Genomic DNA, 14,385 nt, shown 5'->3' with positions numbered 1-14,385 from the left:
CCCCCAGCCCCATAACGTGACAGCCCCCCCAGCCCCACGACCCACCCTGGGCTGATGTCCCCAGAGGAACCCATCCCGGCCATCCCCTTCCCACGGAGCCTCCTGGATCGGGAGCTGTCAGAGGCCCAGAGGCTGTGCCCCAGCCCCGCAGGGGACACCCCCACGTCCCCCTGTCCCCGCCCCACCTTGTTTTCCCCCATCGCCTTCTGCATCTCCTCGAAGGTGGTGAAGAACTCGCCGATGAAGTCGTGCTTGCCCCGGGAGTCGTAGTCCCACACCACGCACTGCGGGGGGACACGGCTCAGCCCGGCTGGGTGCGTGTCCCCCCCCTGCCCCTGCCCGGGGACGGGATCCCCATCGCCCTTCCTCACCCTCAGCTTCCTCTTCTCCTCGCAGCTGCAAAGCGAGTTCAGGGAGACCTTGAAGGGCTCCCAGATGGGGCTCAGGTTGTTCTTCACCACCTGGGGGGCGAGGGGGCTCAGCGGGGCTGGGGACCTGTGGGGCGGCCCCGGGTCGGACCCAGCCAAGCCTCACCTCGGTGCGGTACACCAGCTGCTCGCTGTGGTCGTCGTCGATGCGGTAGATCTCCAGGAAGGGGTCAGACTTGCTGAAGAGGTCCTGGAGGAGAGAGATGGGACAGGACAGAGCAGAGAACCAGCTGTCCCATCCATCCCACCCGTCCCATCCATCCTATGCGTCCCAGGCATCCCACCCCATCCCATCCCACCCCCCCTGCCTGAGGGCCCCATCCCACCTTGTCATCCAGCTTCTTGGCCCGGAAGGCCAGCTCCACGTAGCCGTTGTTCCCCGAGATCTCCTCGGAGATGACCTGCCAGGAGAGGTGGCCACAGGGAGCTCAGCACCCGGCGTGGTGTTGTCCCCCTGCCCTCCTTCCCTCCCATCCTCCATGCGCCTCCTGTCACCGTGGGGACCCCCAGGGTGGCTAGCAGCTGCCCGGGGGACCCCAATCCATCTGGGAGGTGTGGGACAGCCGGATGGGATGGGAGGAGGGTCACTGGGGTCCCACCACACGTGTGCCACCCCGCTGTCCCAGGCTCGTCCCACCGCAGCGTCCCCTCCCGCTGCCACCCGCAGCCCCAGCCCCGCTCGGCCGCTCACCGTGATGGTGGACTTCCCAGCAAACTTCCCGTACTTGAGGAACAGCGGCTTTGTCACCCGCTTCTGCGCCACAATCTGCAAAAACCGATGGGCTCGGGGAGGGGACGCCGGCCCGCAGGTGACGGGGGGGTCGCGGCGGGGGGCTCACCTGCCCCACGGTGCACTCCATGCCCCCCAGGAAGTCATCGTCGTGCGTGCCGACGCCGGCGTGCCCGTGGCTGTCGTACACCTCGAAGCGCAGCTTCTGCACCTCCTCGAAGTAGTAGTCCACCGTGAAGATCTTGGCGAAGACGGGGTTCAGGTTGCTCTTGATCACCTCGCTGCGGTCCACCTGCGGGGCAGAGGGGGCTCCGCCAGCCCCGCCGCTCGGCACCAAGGGGCTGCCCCTGGGTCCCGGCACGGCGGGTGCTGGCTGTGCCGCCTCAAACCGTGCCTGCGGGAGCTCCGGCCATGCCTTCCCCCCCCGAACGAACTGGGATTTACTCCTTAGAGGCCGTACTGGTCCAAGCTCATCTCAGTGAAATTCATCCTTACATCGGCTCAAGCCCCTGACCCGCTGCGTCGCTGCGGTGGGGTTGTGCCTGGGGCTGGAGCCAGCTCGGGGCTGGACCCGGGGCTGGTGGCACTGGCTTGGGGTGCGGGGACACAGGGACGGGGGGACACGGGGACACCGGGGGCGCTGGGCAGCTGCCAGCAGGACCAGCCGTGCACAAGGATTTATCTGCCTGTGTTCATCCCCAGGGCAGAAGCATTTCTTTGTCGTGCCCATGGCTGGCGCAGGAGGGAGAGGTGTCCCTGGGTGCCAGCCCTGGCTGCTGAGGCACCGCTCCCCCTGGGGCAGACCCCACCTCACCGGGGCTGCATCGAGGCGATGCTCGGGCTCTGGCCCACCTTTTGTCACGGCTCTGTTGGAGCAAGGGGACGCGTCCCAGTGAGGGTCCCCCATTGCCCACCAGCCCTACCCGCTGCCACGGGAGGGGACCAAAACACAGCCCAGGTGGGATCCTCTTGCCCTTCGGATGTGGCCCTCTCACAGCACAGCACCGATGGCACGGCACAGCCTGGGGGTGCCGCATCCTCGAGCTGGCACCGGGCCCCTCGCCGCCTGCCCTGGCTCCAGCTCTGGCTCCAGCCGGGGCGAGCAGAGTCAATTACACGCAGAGGGATTTAGCGCTAAATCTGCCGGCTGAGCAGCGGTGATTAGCGAGCGCGGAGCTGCTGGAGCCAGCCAGGAGCTGAGCTGGGGGGGCAGCCATGGGATGGAGCCAGCCCCAGCCCCAGCAGGGACACAGCAGCCCCCAAGCCCTGATCCACCCCAGGGGCAGCCAGCGCATCAAATGGCCCTGGCACGGGGCGGCTGGGCCCACGTGGACCCCCACAGTGAGCACCCCGTCCCCTGCTGCTGCCACAGCCACCGAGTCCCAGGGGGTCTCGCTCTGAGCCAGGACTCTGCACCATCCCCGTGCACTGCCCGAGCGTCCCGCGGCACCGGGAGCCCCGGGCCCTGCCCCTGACACCCTGTGTCCTTCACCCCGCCCCGAGCCCTGCACCTTGCACCCCGCAGCCTGCGCCCATCCCTGCACCCCGCACCCCACCCTGCGCCATTTCCTGCACCTTGCACCTCGCTCCCCGCTCTGCGCCCTGCCGCCAGCTCCTGCCCTGGGCATCGCGGCCACCCTGGGGCTGCCCCTGGTCCTGGAGCCCCCAGCCCCGTGCCCAGCACCCTGCCCAGCCCCTGCCCTGCCTACCTCCACCCACTGCCCCTGGGACTGCATGAGCAGCAGGACGCAGGGGTCCGACTTGTTGAGGGTGTCGCGGTCCAGGAGGTGCTTGCAGCTCACCCGCAGCTCCACCTTGGAGAGCACGGCCAGCGGCGCCTGGGAGGACGGCTCGGGCGCTTCGCCCATGGTGGCCACGGAGCGGGGGGCTGCCAGGCGCGACGGGGGGCAGGCGGCACCGTGGGCAAAGGGCATGCGGGGGGACGGGGCGGCCGCTGCCTTCCTCGCTGTCAGCGCGCCAGGCTGGGGCCCGTCATGCCCAGGGCACGGGGCCCCAAGGTGCCAGGAGTGGGGCTGGAGCCCGGGTGCAGGTCCCTGGTGGTGGAGGGCGCTGGCAGGGGTTTGGGGGGCTCACGGAGCAGGGGCGCAGGAGGAGACCGGGGTGAGATGGCCCGGTGGGTGCTGGGGACCTGAGGGACCCTCTCCGAGGTGCGGCGGCCGGTTCCAGCCCTGGTGGTGGTCCTGCAAGGTGTCAGAGCACCGCGGGGTGAGCTGGAACTGGGTCACCCCTGGACAGGCAGCCCCATGGGCACGGCTCTGCCCCTGTCCACTCGCTGGACCCCCGGGGTGGATCGCGTGGGGCCGTGCCCAGCTCTGCCCCCAGCCTCACCCCGCGAGGCGTCCGGCTGGGCAGGGGTGCCGGGACGAGACTGGGAGGCTGAGCAGGAGCAGCGCCGGCAACCCCAGCCCTGAGCCCCCTCCTTGTGCCGGGGAGCAGGACCTCCCCTCCCATCCCCTGCACCCTGGGGTGGGATTTCTGCCTGCCAGGGACGCGGGGACACCCTCCACCCGGCTGCTCCCTGTGCTGGGGACACGGCGCTGCCATGCTCCACCTGGGTGCTGGCAGGGCTCAGCCGGGCGATGCTGCAACGCTGGCTCTGCCGCTCCATCCCCACCCCGTCCCCACCCCATCCCCATCCCCACCCCATCCCCGGGCTCGTTGCCGCCAGCCCCCAGTTGTGCCCGGTGCATGCTGAGGCTGGGGCAGAGCCGCCCCCCCCAGCCGTGCCGGGAGCTGGCGCCGCCTGACCGAAGTTTCCCGGCGAAGTCGTGCCGGGCCCTGCCCTCCCCGGCACATGGCTCGGGTACCCAGCTCCGGTGGGCGCCGTCCCCTCCCCGGCATCGCGGCACCGCTCGGCATCCCCCGGCGGAGGGGTGCTGAGCCCCTGCCCTGCCCCCCTCACCTGGGTGCTGGTGGCCCGGGCACCGTGCGGGGCCGGCCGAGGGCTGGCGTGGCTGCCGGGGCCGGTGTGCCAGCCGGAGCCGGTGTGCCAGCCGGAGCTGCCGCCGCTGCCACCTCCACACAACTGACTCAAGCTGCAGTTCGGGAGCGGAGCCCTAAGAGGGAGACTACAATCTCCGTTAACTGCCTCGCTGCCGGCACCGGAGCAGAGCCCGCCTGCGGGCACGGGGGCTCTGCGGTGCGCGGGTGTCCCTGGAACAGCTGGCCGTGCCAGGGCACGCGGCACGGCGCTGGTGGCACCGCCTGCTGCCCTCCTGCACCCTGCCCGGCACAGCCCTCGCTCCACGCGCCCCACGGCCCCCTCACTGCTCCCCTTGGGGTGCCTGAGGCCTGTCCCATCCCCTGCGTGCCCCTGTCCCCCTGTACCCCCGCTGGAGCCGTCCCTGCCACAAGGACGGGGGGGTCCTGGCGTGCCCAAGCCCCCACGTGCCAGAGCCCCCTGTCCCGGGCCGGTTCTGCCCCCGCACCCCACCCGTCACTCGAGCACTGCAGCGCTGTCAGCTCAGCTGCGTGAGGGATGATGTAATTAGCCCGCGTTCGGAGGGATTAAATGCAGGGAGGGCTAACGAGCGGGAGGGCACTGCAGGGCCTGGGCTCTGGGAGCTAATCCCCAGCCTGCCTGGCAGAAGTAGGCCACCCTCTTCCCCGTGCCGGCCCGCAGCCCCGCTCCAGCGCCCCGGGGCTCGTCCAGCACCCCAGCTCGCAGCCCTGCGCCCGAGCGAGTCCCGAGTTTGTCACCGCACCGCTAATGAATACGAATGGTTCAATTATCCCGGCACGGGCGAGGCGCAGCGGGGCCCCAGAACTGCTTAGCCAGCCAGCGAGCGCTCCCCGGAGCGGGACGGAGCCCACGGCCCCATGACCGCAGCACGCGGGACACGGCTGGCAGAGCCCCGGGGCCAGCGAGAGCCGCAGGGATGGGGCAGAGCCCCAGGGCTGGGCTCCTCGTTGAGGTCACCAAGGTATTTCCCTAGAGTCCCCTAGAGAAATGGTTTAAAGTTCGGTGGGGTGAGTGAGGAGCTGAGGAGCAGCTGCACGCCCGGCTGGCAGCGTGCAGGACCCGGCTCCTCCCAGCGGCCGGCGGCAGCAAGCACAGCCCCACGGCCCTCCAAAACGTGGGAGCAGGGACCCCGCAGGGACCCCTCTTCGGAGCTGTGCTGCAGCTGCCGAGGGGCCGCGGGCCCCCAGCTGGCACGCCCGGGGACAGGGAGCATGCCGTGCCCCCGCAGCATCCCCCCGTTAGGGCAGAGCTCGCTGCTCCCCCAAAAATGCACAGGCAGAGGGGTGGAAATAATGAAGTCTGCACTGGTGGAGGGAAAGGAGGCTTGTCGGGGATGGGGCACCCTGAAGCAGCCTCAGCTTTCTCCTTCTCACAGCCCTGGGGTTGAGAGCCCAGTGCCTCGAACACAGCACGTGGGTGTCACCCCCTGCCCAGCTCCCAGCTGGAGCACCGAGCCCACCTTTCCTCAGAAACAGGCCCCTGCTCCCAAGGCCCCTGGGAACAGGAAAAGCTTTGGGCAGGGTGAGAACTTCCAGAGGAGCAACCCTGCCTCCCCCAGCACAGCCAAGAGCGCAGCACAGCAGGGGTGGGGCAGGCTCCAGGCAGGAGCAAGCCCCAGCTCCCTTCCCCAAGGCAAAACAAACCACCCTCCGTCAGGGAGGCGAGGGGCCTGCTTCCCCCGGGGCTCATCACGGAGCAGGAGCCCTCCCCTGCCTGAGCACCTCCACGCACAGCTGCCCACCGTCGGTACCAGCACCCCGCAGCAGAGGGGGCAGGAGAAGCTCCCTGCTGTGCGTCTGCCCTAAGAAGACGCCACACGGCTCCATTTCTACATTTTTTATTGGCAGCTCTGGTGAGAACAGTTCATTTCTTCTTCTCCACGTCCTGCTCTGCCGCTTCTTTGGCGCGTTTTGCCCGAATCCCGAAGAGACGGGCGTTGGCCCGGGCCATGCGCAGGCTGGCGAAGGCCTTGAAGTTCTTCTCCTCTTCGGAGATAACGCGGGCCTTCTCCCGTTTGAAGACCTAGTGGGAGAGAGCCCGGCAGTCAGACTACGCATCAGAGGCTGCCACAAAGGACGGCATTTAAGGCTTAACACAATTAATCTCGCTACATTTTTACCACTGGCTCCAGGATGCTGTTAAGAATACAGAATTTGTGCAATCTGCAGGCCCTGCCCTTATCATCACTCCACCAGACACCTCATTTCAACCAGCTCCCAATTTGCCAGCGCACATCAGCAGACGAGCAGAAAATACCAGGGAAAAACAAGCGCAGAACGAAATCTGAGTCAGGTTGGTGGCACGCTATCAACGATCTCTCGCAATTAGCAAGGGTTTCAAAGACAAACGGCGACCCCGGAACCTGCCTGGCCCCGACAGCCCGGCTGCCAACACACGTGCCCCACATCCACCAGGGGCACAGGCTCCTGCAAACACGGCAGGGCACAAACAGCTCCCTGCCGGGACCGTGCTGAGCACGAGCACGTTGCACATCCTGAGCGGGAGGTTCTAACCCCTGTCCCCACAGAACGCTGCCTTCTGGGGGCTCCGGGGTAAGTTCCACCCTGGCCTTCTCTGGAGCTGTGCCCAGCTACGTCCTTCCCACGTGACTTAGGGCAGAAGCGGAATAGATTATGATTATCCTTGTCCAACCTATCTTGGCTTAGCCCCTGCGCTTGGTGCCTAGCGCTCTCCCCTACACAGGTCAGGGTTTAAGGACCTTTCTCAATTGATTAAAAAAATAAGCGAGGGCAGAGCTTGACCTGTTAGGTTTTTGTTTGTGCAGCCGGGACGGGAGGCCAGCAACCCGTAACTGCGTGACAAAGAGCGACAGAATCGTCCCCCCTAAATCCCAGCCTCAGTTACCTCACACACACAGCACGATTCAGGGCTTCACTTACGTTCCTAATTGGCATAACCGGTCCCGACAGCTGAGTCGCCATCTTGAGTTCCTCAGCCTGCATAACAAGAGGGAAAAAACATCGTTTAAGAACCGGTACGTACGCTTCCCAGCCTGGTGCCCACATTCAAAACATGTTTTTAACACGAGCTCCCAGCCTAAACACGCTGATGATGACTCTGCCGGCGGGCTCAGCAGCGATGGGAACGAGTTCAGCACTTCACCCGTGCAGCTGTAGGAGCCCTTGGCAGCGACACGCCGCATCCAAGCGTGCTCTGCCTGGCTCCCGGTACAGCTGGATCCGGCCAGGGGAGCCGTGGCCTTTCAGAGTTCTGCCAGCTGGAAAAGGTGAAGCCTACTGAGCCGTTCATTCTCAGTTTGGCTGCTCAGCGTGTTCTTCAGCAGTTCCTTCTACAGCTAATCCCAGCTCCTCGTGCAACTATGGCATCAACAAGAACCATTCATCAGCTATCTGAAGTCAAGTTTAAAGTAAGTAATTTGAGATGCGATTCCAGACACGCCCCTCTTTATGTTCTGGGATGGCAAACAGGCTGCGGCGGGCAACCTGAAGGCTGGGCTGAATTTTGAAAGCTCCAAGTTTGTGCTGCTAGCCAGGTCAGAGCGAGGACAGACTGGGTTTGGCACAGAGTCCGTGTGCTACTCGCGGCAGGTTGGAAAAATCCCCTTTATCACACACATCCAGGATTCAGAAGTAGCTTCAGCCTCATGATCCTCCTGTCCACGCCTGTGCCAGTCCCACAAGTCAAGGTGGGAAGCAGCACCCTCCGAAGCTGACACGTTCAGCAGAACCTGTGTTCAGCCCGGCTGTGCGAGGTGAGACCCTCCTGCCCGTTCTCAAAGCGGCCCGAGCGAGGCCTGGCTCAGCAGACAGCACTGTGGCTAAGCTCGGGGCTCGCAGGCTCTCCCGGACACTGAAGGCAGCCTGAGCACAGCACCGTGATTCGCTGCCTGCGCCTCCCCATGGGAAGCGTGTTATTCACACGCAGAGCCAAGACCAGGCAGGAAAAGCCGAGCCCACTTTGGATCTCGGTGAGATTTTTATGAAAGGCATTTGTGTGTGTCAACAGCAGCAGCCTTCTCGAGACTTCCACCACCGCTGCTTTCCCTGAGCTGCTCAGCGGTGCGGAGCACACCCTCCTCGCCTGCCTGGTCCTGGCAGGAGAGGCGCCGCGGGCGGCCAGGTGAGCCTCAGACTGAAATTCGGGCAGCTGCAGCAGAGCAGCCAGCCCCTACCAGAGCTGCGCCTCTCCAGCAGCCCCCGCAGCAGCTCGCAGCACAGGGCAGGCCCAGCCTGCAGCCACCCCCCCCCCAGGGCTGTGCTCCAGCGTTCCCAACGCCCCCTGACCGCACACCAGAGCGCCAGGAGGGAGGGCTGACAACCAAACCTGAGCCCAGTCACCGCAAACAGATCCGGCCAAGTGCTTCTGGAGGCCGAGTACTTACGGAGCTGTCTCCCTTCTTAGGCGCAGAGGGCTTCCTGGGGAAGAGGATGAGCTTGGAGCGGTACTCCTTCAGCCTCTGCACGTTGGCCTGCAGCGACTCCGTGGACTTGTTCCTCCGCCTGGGATCCACGGAGATTCCGATGGTCCGGGCAAACCTTTTGTTAATGCCGGCCAGCTGGAGGGAGAGAGAGCGTGCAGCGCCAGCGTGCGACAACACCCGACGACGCTGCGCCCACCGGCACCGGGGTCTGGCCGGGGGGACCAGCGGTGCCACCGCCTAAACTCTGATACGTGCTAGAGCGATTTATGGAGCCGGCACACGGCAACTGCGCTTGCTGAACAGTGAAAGCTCCATTAAAGAAATACTTCTGCAAACATTCTTAAGCAATAACCTCATTTTCTGCTTAAAATGAAACATCTATGTTCCATTTTATATCCCAACATTATCTGGAAATTAAAGGAAAGCAAAGTAATGACCATTTGGCATTCAGAAGCACAGCTTTACTGCTTCAGTGCGCTAGTTTCACTGTTACAAACGCTTTAATTAGACACTGAACAATGCCCGAGAGGCTGGGGATGCTGGCTGCCAGCAGTCACTAACATTTACTCCCGCTGTGTGGGACCAGGCTGCTGGGGCTTTCTGCAGCCCACCTCCCTCTCCGTTCACCACCAGCAGCTCATCAGCCGCGGGCCGCCTGGGAGGATGGTGCGGAGCCTCCTCCTGAAGCAAGGCGAGGTCTTTGTGGCCACGCGGTGACCACGACCTACTCGTTCCACCGCACGAACAGGTCCGCACCAGCTCTGTTCTGTAGCGTTCGCACAAAACGTGTCTTACCAAGGAAGAGACGTTTAACAACAAAACCTGCCAGTCCTTTAACTGAAACGAACTTGAGGAGACTCAATTCACGCTCCACCAGAAGCTGATTTTAGTATTTTGTTTTGGCTGACGGTCTGACCGGCCACTCCAGTATTTACTTCTCCAACTTCTCCAACTAACTTCTTACTTCTCCAACTAACCTTTCACTCTGTCGTGCTGCTGCTTCCCCGTGCCACAATTACAAAACAAGAAACAGCGACCAACATTTTGTACGCTTCTCCACAGCCAGCGACAGCAGCAGCCTGGCCCTGGCTCAGCGCAGGCTCAGCCAGTGCAAGCAGACGCTGACACCTCAGCACACCGCGGCCACTTGTGAGTTAATTTCACACAAAAGCACAGCACAACCGAGCTCACACTGGATAACTGGCCTTCCTGGGCCGGGACAGCTCCTCCGTACTTACTTTCAGCTCCTCCAGGCTGAAGCCTCTGCCAGCACGGACTTTTTTGTGGTACCTGATGGTCGGGCACCTCACGATGGGCCGGATGGGCCCAGCCGCGGGCCGAGGCGCGATGCGGCGAGCCTTTGCCTGGCGAGCCTTCCTCCTGGAGCGGGGGGCAGAGACCCGTCAGGGACAGAGCCCTCCCGCCACCCCCGGGGCTCCCAAAAACCCCCGGGGGGCTCCCCAACCCCCACCCCCCGGTGGCTCCGGCGGTCATCAGCCAGGTAGGGTTCAAGCTCTCATCACGGCGCTGCAGCGATTCCGGAGGTTTCGCATCATCTGACCGCAGCCGGAGCCGCCCCGCTCCCCGCTCACCTGCGGATCTTGCGGGCGGGCTGGTTGAACCAGGTGGCCACCCGCCGCTGCCAGTCCTTGTGGAAGTGCGGCTTCAGGATCATGCCATTGCGGCTGGGCGCCATGGCGGCTGCGGCCTGCGGACACGGACAGGGCTAGGAGCGGCTCACGCGGCATCGGCCGGCCCAGAACCCCTCCGGGACGTCCCCCGGGTCCTGCCCCGCTCCCCCGCGGGGCCCCGAGCGCCGCCCGGCGCGGCCCCGGCCGGATGGCGGCGGATGGAGCCCCGCGGCGCCGCCACTCACCTCCCGGCTGCGAAGATGGCCGACCGGAAAAGGGAAGCGCGGCGGCGGAGCGCGCCGGAAGTGCGGAGGACGCTCCGGGAAGATGGCGGCGCCGGAAGGAGCTCGCGGCGGCTTCACCGTGCCCGCACTCAAGATGGCGGCGCCTTAAAGGGCCAGGCACCGCTGGAAGGGCAGCTCCCAGCTGCAGCCCGACCCCGAGCAGGGGGCTCGGAACCGAGGGCTGGGGGTGAGGTGGCGGGGACCTGAGAGCTGCCTGAGGCCGGGCTGGGGTCCTGCAGGGCACAGCCAGTCCTCGAGGAGTAACCCGGGACCCCCAGTCCTTCCTGAAGGGCCCTCGCCCAGCTGGAGGGCACCGGGCAGCCAGCGCTTCCCCGCAGGGCTGGGTCCCAGTATCGCCCTGGGCTCACTTGGGGGTGGGAACGGGGGTTTTCCCCTCAATCTCTGCTTCTGAGACCCTTGCGATAAAAAACAAGTAAAAGCCAGTGAAAAGAAAGCCCATGTCCTGTGCAACCCCACACCTGGTACGCACTGGGCCATGCCCTGACACACCGTACAAACAACAGCCTGTTGGAGAATTTATTCTGGTGCAGTCTGGTTTTCAGCTCCTATTTTATGTCCAGCGGCAAAGACAATCAAAGGGTACGATGGAATCACACAGCTGCAGCGCTGCAGCCAGCTCAGTCTCCCAGGGGTTTGCTGCTGACCATTCCGGCACCGAGGGGCACGGCCACGCACCCCCGGCACCCCACACAGCACAGCCAGAGGTAGCTGACAAGGACTCCGCAGCAGGTTTCATCCCTCAGAACACGTACACAACATCCCCGCGTACAAGAAATCCTTCCAGATTAGACTTACCCAGCTCCTAACCACTACTACCCTGCTGAGAATCAATTTTGAAATCCTAGGGAGCTCTCCTTCCTGCAGGGAAAAGCTTGTTGCAAGAGCCAGTGGAGCCAGCCCTCCGTTTTTGGGCAGCAGCACCACAGAGATTCCCTACTCGGTATCTGTGATTCCAGAGCTGGAAGGAGAAAGGGTCTGTGTTCAAAAGAAGCCTCTGGAGTCCTTCCATTCCACATAGAGAGGGGGCTTCACGCTGGTCTCAGGCGTGGTTCCTCCTCCTCCTCGTGGTTTGGGGGCTGCTGGGGCATTTCTTCGTCTCTCGTGTCCTGCTTGTCTCTCTCTGCTTGAAGCCAGCTCTGAGGAGCTATCATTTTCTTTGGCCCGTAGGGTGGAGGCCCAATCAAAGCTTCGATGTCATCGTAATTTATCACTTCTTTCTCCAGGAGGGCATTAGACAGCTAGAAAGAGTAAACAAGGCATAATGAGGCACAGAGGTTTGAAAACAGCCCCTCTGAACTGATCTGACCTCTCCCTGCCAGCTCAGCCTGGCCCTCCACATCTGGACGCCCGCGAGGAACAGGGCCCCCGCCACCACGCTGCAGCCGGCGTGACCCGAGCGCCCGCTGAGCCAGCACAAAGCTCTGCGGGCAGCCGGCACCTCTCCCAAGCGTGTGTTTGGGCAGAAACACCGAGTAGGACTGGAGGCAATAAAGCCTGCTTTAGGAAATGATTCGGCGAGGCAGAACTCTGGGGACAACTGGGGAAGTGCCCTTACTGCCACGGCACCTGCGGCCCTGCCTAAGGAGGCAGGGTGACAGCAGATGAGGCTGGAGCCAGACCCAGACCCCTCCTCTGCGCACAGAACGTGTCCCAGCCAGCAGAGCTGTCCCTGCAGGCACGGGCTGAGGGTCACCAGGAAGGTCCTCCCCAGGAACGTCAGCTCTCCAGCCCCTCCGCGAGCAGGGCCACGCTCGAGCAGCATGTGGCTGTCCCTCACAGACCGCTCCGTTCTGCTGACAAGGGGCGACACACTGGCCTGGCAAACGAGGCGCTCTGTAGATGCTTTGGCTTGACTTGAAAAGCTTTTCTCTGCTGACCCTCTGGCAAACATCTGATTGCTGTTAAATGAAAGCATGGGAACTGAGGAGGCCTGCGGAGAGGAGAGCCCCCGACACCGCCCGCTCTCAGAGCACTGCTGGGGCACTGCCCCGGGGGCAGAGCAGGGATCAGCAGGGCATCCGAGCGAGTTCTGGCCACCTTACCACGCACAGGAGGCTTCTGCTGGGTAGAGGGAAGCATTCTGCGTTTTGTTGTTGTTTAAAAAGATTTAAGGATTGCTTCACTTGCAAACCATGCGACATGAAGTTGGCTCCTGGCTAGTTTGCATGCTACGGACCAGGCTTTTGAAGGGAAGGTCAAGGAGGTACAGGGGGTGCTGCAAGCCCCGAGGGATGGGTGCAGAGGTCCTGGCAGCGAGGGAGGGACTGGCTGGGAGGCTCCCAGGACACAAATTAGGAGACAAAGCTCTGCCTCTGCAACAAGCTCTCCTCGATATATCAGGTGTCAAGTAGGTGAAAGCTGCCTGGAGTCGGAGAGCATGAAAGCCGAGGTGACAGGTCCCGTGTCCTTCCACCATCCCCAGAAACTGTTCACCCAGTTCTTTTATGTCTACAGAGCTCTTGCCTTCACAGGCTTCACGAGAACGGTCACTGCTTTCCAGGAAGTTATACTTCGGAGAGGTTAGCACTGTACAGGGGAGGGAGGCAAGTTCTGGGTTTGATCACTTCCATGCAGCACAGAGCACTCCTCCCCTGCCCTGCAACTGCCAGCTGGTGGCAGGAGGTGAACTACCCACTGCTGGAGAAGGCACACAGCCTCCCCGTGCCTGCTTCTAACCCAGGGGATGTGCAGTGGGCAGCCTCTTATTCCCAGCAGTCCCAACGCAAACTCCAGCACGCTGATATCTCCCCTACCAGATATTCTAGGGCCACAGAGACGCTGCAACAGCCAAAGCTGCAGAGCACAAAAAATATCAAGGTCGGAAGTAACAGTTTAAAAAAAAAAACAGAACTGCAACTTGCCGTTTGCAGCTTATCCCGGTTCTCCAGCAGGAGTTTTTCCGTGCGTCTGTAAGCCTGAGCCACCAGGACTTTTGCTTCCTAGAAGACAGTAATGAGAAGGGAGATTTGTAGTGCAAGGGGCAACAAACAACACGTGGACAAACAAGGAGAGCACCAAGGGAAAGAACGTGCAAACAGAGCGGGCAGAAAGCAGTGACCACTAACAGAAAATACAGAGAAACCTTTTGAAAAACGCCACAAGAGCGCTCGTGAGAAGGAACAGTAAACTCTTGTGCTAGCAAAACTCAAAGAGTCCCTGCTGATGGGAAATGAAGTCTAAGGAAGCTGCCCAGCAGCAAAAGATACAACTCAGTACAAATCCCAGGGAAGCACAGCTACAGTGCTTCAGAACCAGAGCTTCTTTGGTTTTCAGCTATTTGACCTGCATTTTTCAGTGAGCTGCAGAAAGAACAAACAGCAACGCGCGCTCAGGGGCAGCCTTACGTGGTCCATCAGCTGCTGCAGTCCCTGGCTGAAAGGGCGCCGACCGATTCCCGGTGCACTCTCCACATCCGGGAAGGAGAGCTGCCCGATGCTGGGCACCATCCCGTACTGCTTCACCATGGAGTAGGCTATCTTGGTCACCTTCTTCAGGTCATCCTGGGCTCCTGGGAGAAAGAGATGCGATGCTTGCCAGCCCTGAGCTGAGTGCAGGAGCAGTAGGTCCTACACAAACACACTGCCTGCTAATGGACCGTGCATGACCCTGAGTGAACGTGCTGGTAGCTCAAGTGTATGGATTGCCTAGCAGCCACGGCCGTCTGTTACCACATTTATAACTAGCTGGAGCGAAGTGGAACTTCAGCACAGAAGGTCCAGGCTCTTCCACCAGCCAGTCTCGCTGGGTAATGGCATCTGTGGCCTTAGGCTTTGGGACAAGGTCTAAGACAACACGGCTGCAACCCACAACGAGAGACCTTCATTCTGACAAGAACAACCCAAAGATCAAAACGAGTAGTTTGGCGTTTCTCTTTCCCACTGCCCAGAGTGGGAGAATTCTCAGCTC

General features: G+C 62.7%; 3 protein-coding genes and 1 non-coding gene across 4 annotated transcripts in view; all 4 read right to left on the bottom strand.

The window, feature by feature from the left end:
- CPNE7 (copine 7) overlaps window positions 1-4,234 on the bottom strand; it is a 6,392-nt gene extending 2,158 nt beyond the window's left edge. Inside the window, exons 1-8 of the mRNA XM_035337225.1 lie at window positions 4,082-4,234; window positions 2,868-3,359; window positions 1,268-1,450; window positions 1,120-1,194; window positions 755-829; window positions 535-618; window positions 372-461; window positions 186-284 (exon numbers count right to left, since the gene is read on the bottom strand). Of these exons, the coding sequence (XP_035193116.1) occupies window positions 186-284; window positions 372-461; window positions 535-618; window positions 755-829; window positions 1,120-1,194; window positions 1,268-1,450; window positions 2,868-3,092 (831 nt within the window). The 5' untranslated portion in view covers window positions 3,093-3,359; window positions 4,082-4,234. The remainder of the gene's footprint in view (window positions 1-185; window positions 285-371; window positions 462-534; window positions 619-754; window positions 830-1,119; window positions 1,195-1,267; window positions 1,451-2,867; window positions 3,360-4,081) is intronic.
- A 1,728-nt stretch (window positions 4,235-5,962) lies between these two features.
- On the bottom strand, window positions 5,963-10,566 carry RPL13 (ribosomal protein L13). Its single transcript, XM_035337231.1, has 6 exons — window positions 10,420-10,566; window positions 10,136-10,251; window positions 9,782-9,923; window positions 8,505-8,678; window positions 7,042-7,098; window positions 5,963-6,163 (listed from the first exon to the last, which is right to left on the bottom strand). The coding sequence occupies exons 2-6, from the start codon at window positions 10,237-10,239 to the stop codon at window positions 6,005-6,007; spliced, it is 636 nt and encodes a 211-aa protein (XP_035193122.1). The 5' UTR covers window positions 10,240-10,251; window positions 10,420-10,566; the 3' UTR covers window positions 5,963-6,004.
- LOC118173009 lies at window positions 10,021-10,098 on the bottom strand. The gene has a single exon (XR_004753961.1). It is a non-coding gene; the product is annotated as a small nucleolar RNA MBII-202 (small nucleolar RNA).
- Window positions 10,567-10,981: 415 nt separating the features above from the next.
- Window positions 10,982-14,385, bottom strand: part of SPG7 (SPG7 matrix AAA peptidase subunit, paraplegin) — a 31,595-nt gene continuing 28,191 nt past the window's right edge. The window contains exons 15-17 of the mRNA XM_035337222.1: window positions 13,824-13,987; window positions 13,341-13,418; window positions 10,982-11,717 (exon numbers count right to left, since the gene is read on the bottom strand). Of these exons, the coding sequence (XP_035193113.1) occupies window positions 11,508-11,717; window positions 13,341-13,418; window positions 13,824-13,987 (452 nt within the window). The 3' untranslated portion in view covers window positions 10,982-11,507. The remainder of the gene's footprint in view (window positions 11,718-13,340; window positions 13,419-13,823; window positions 13,988-14,385) is intronic.

The sequence above is a fragment of the Oxyura jamaicensis genome, chromosome 11 (genome assembly GCF_011077185.1).
Source record: "Oxyura jamaicensis isolate SHBP4307 breed ruddy duck chromosome 11, BPBGC_Ojam_1.0, whole genome shotgun sequence".
Lineage (NCBI taxonomy): Eukaryota > Metazoa > Chordata > Aves > Anseriformes > Anatidae > Oxyura > Oxyura jamaicensis.
This window is presented reverse-complemented; position numbering and strand designations above follow the sequence as displayed.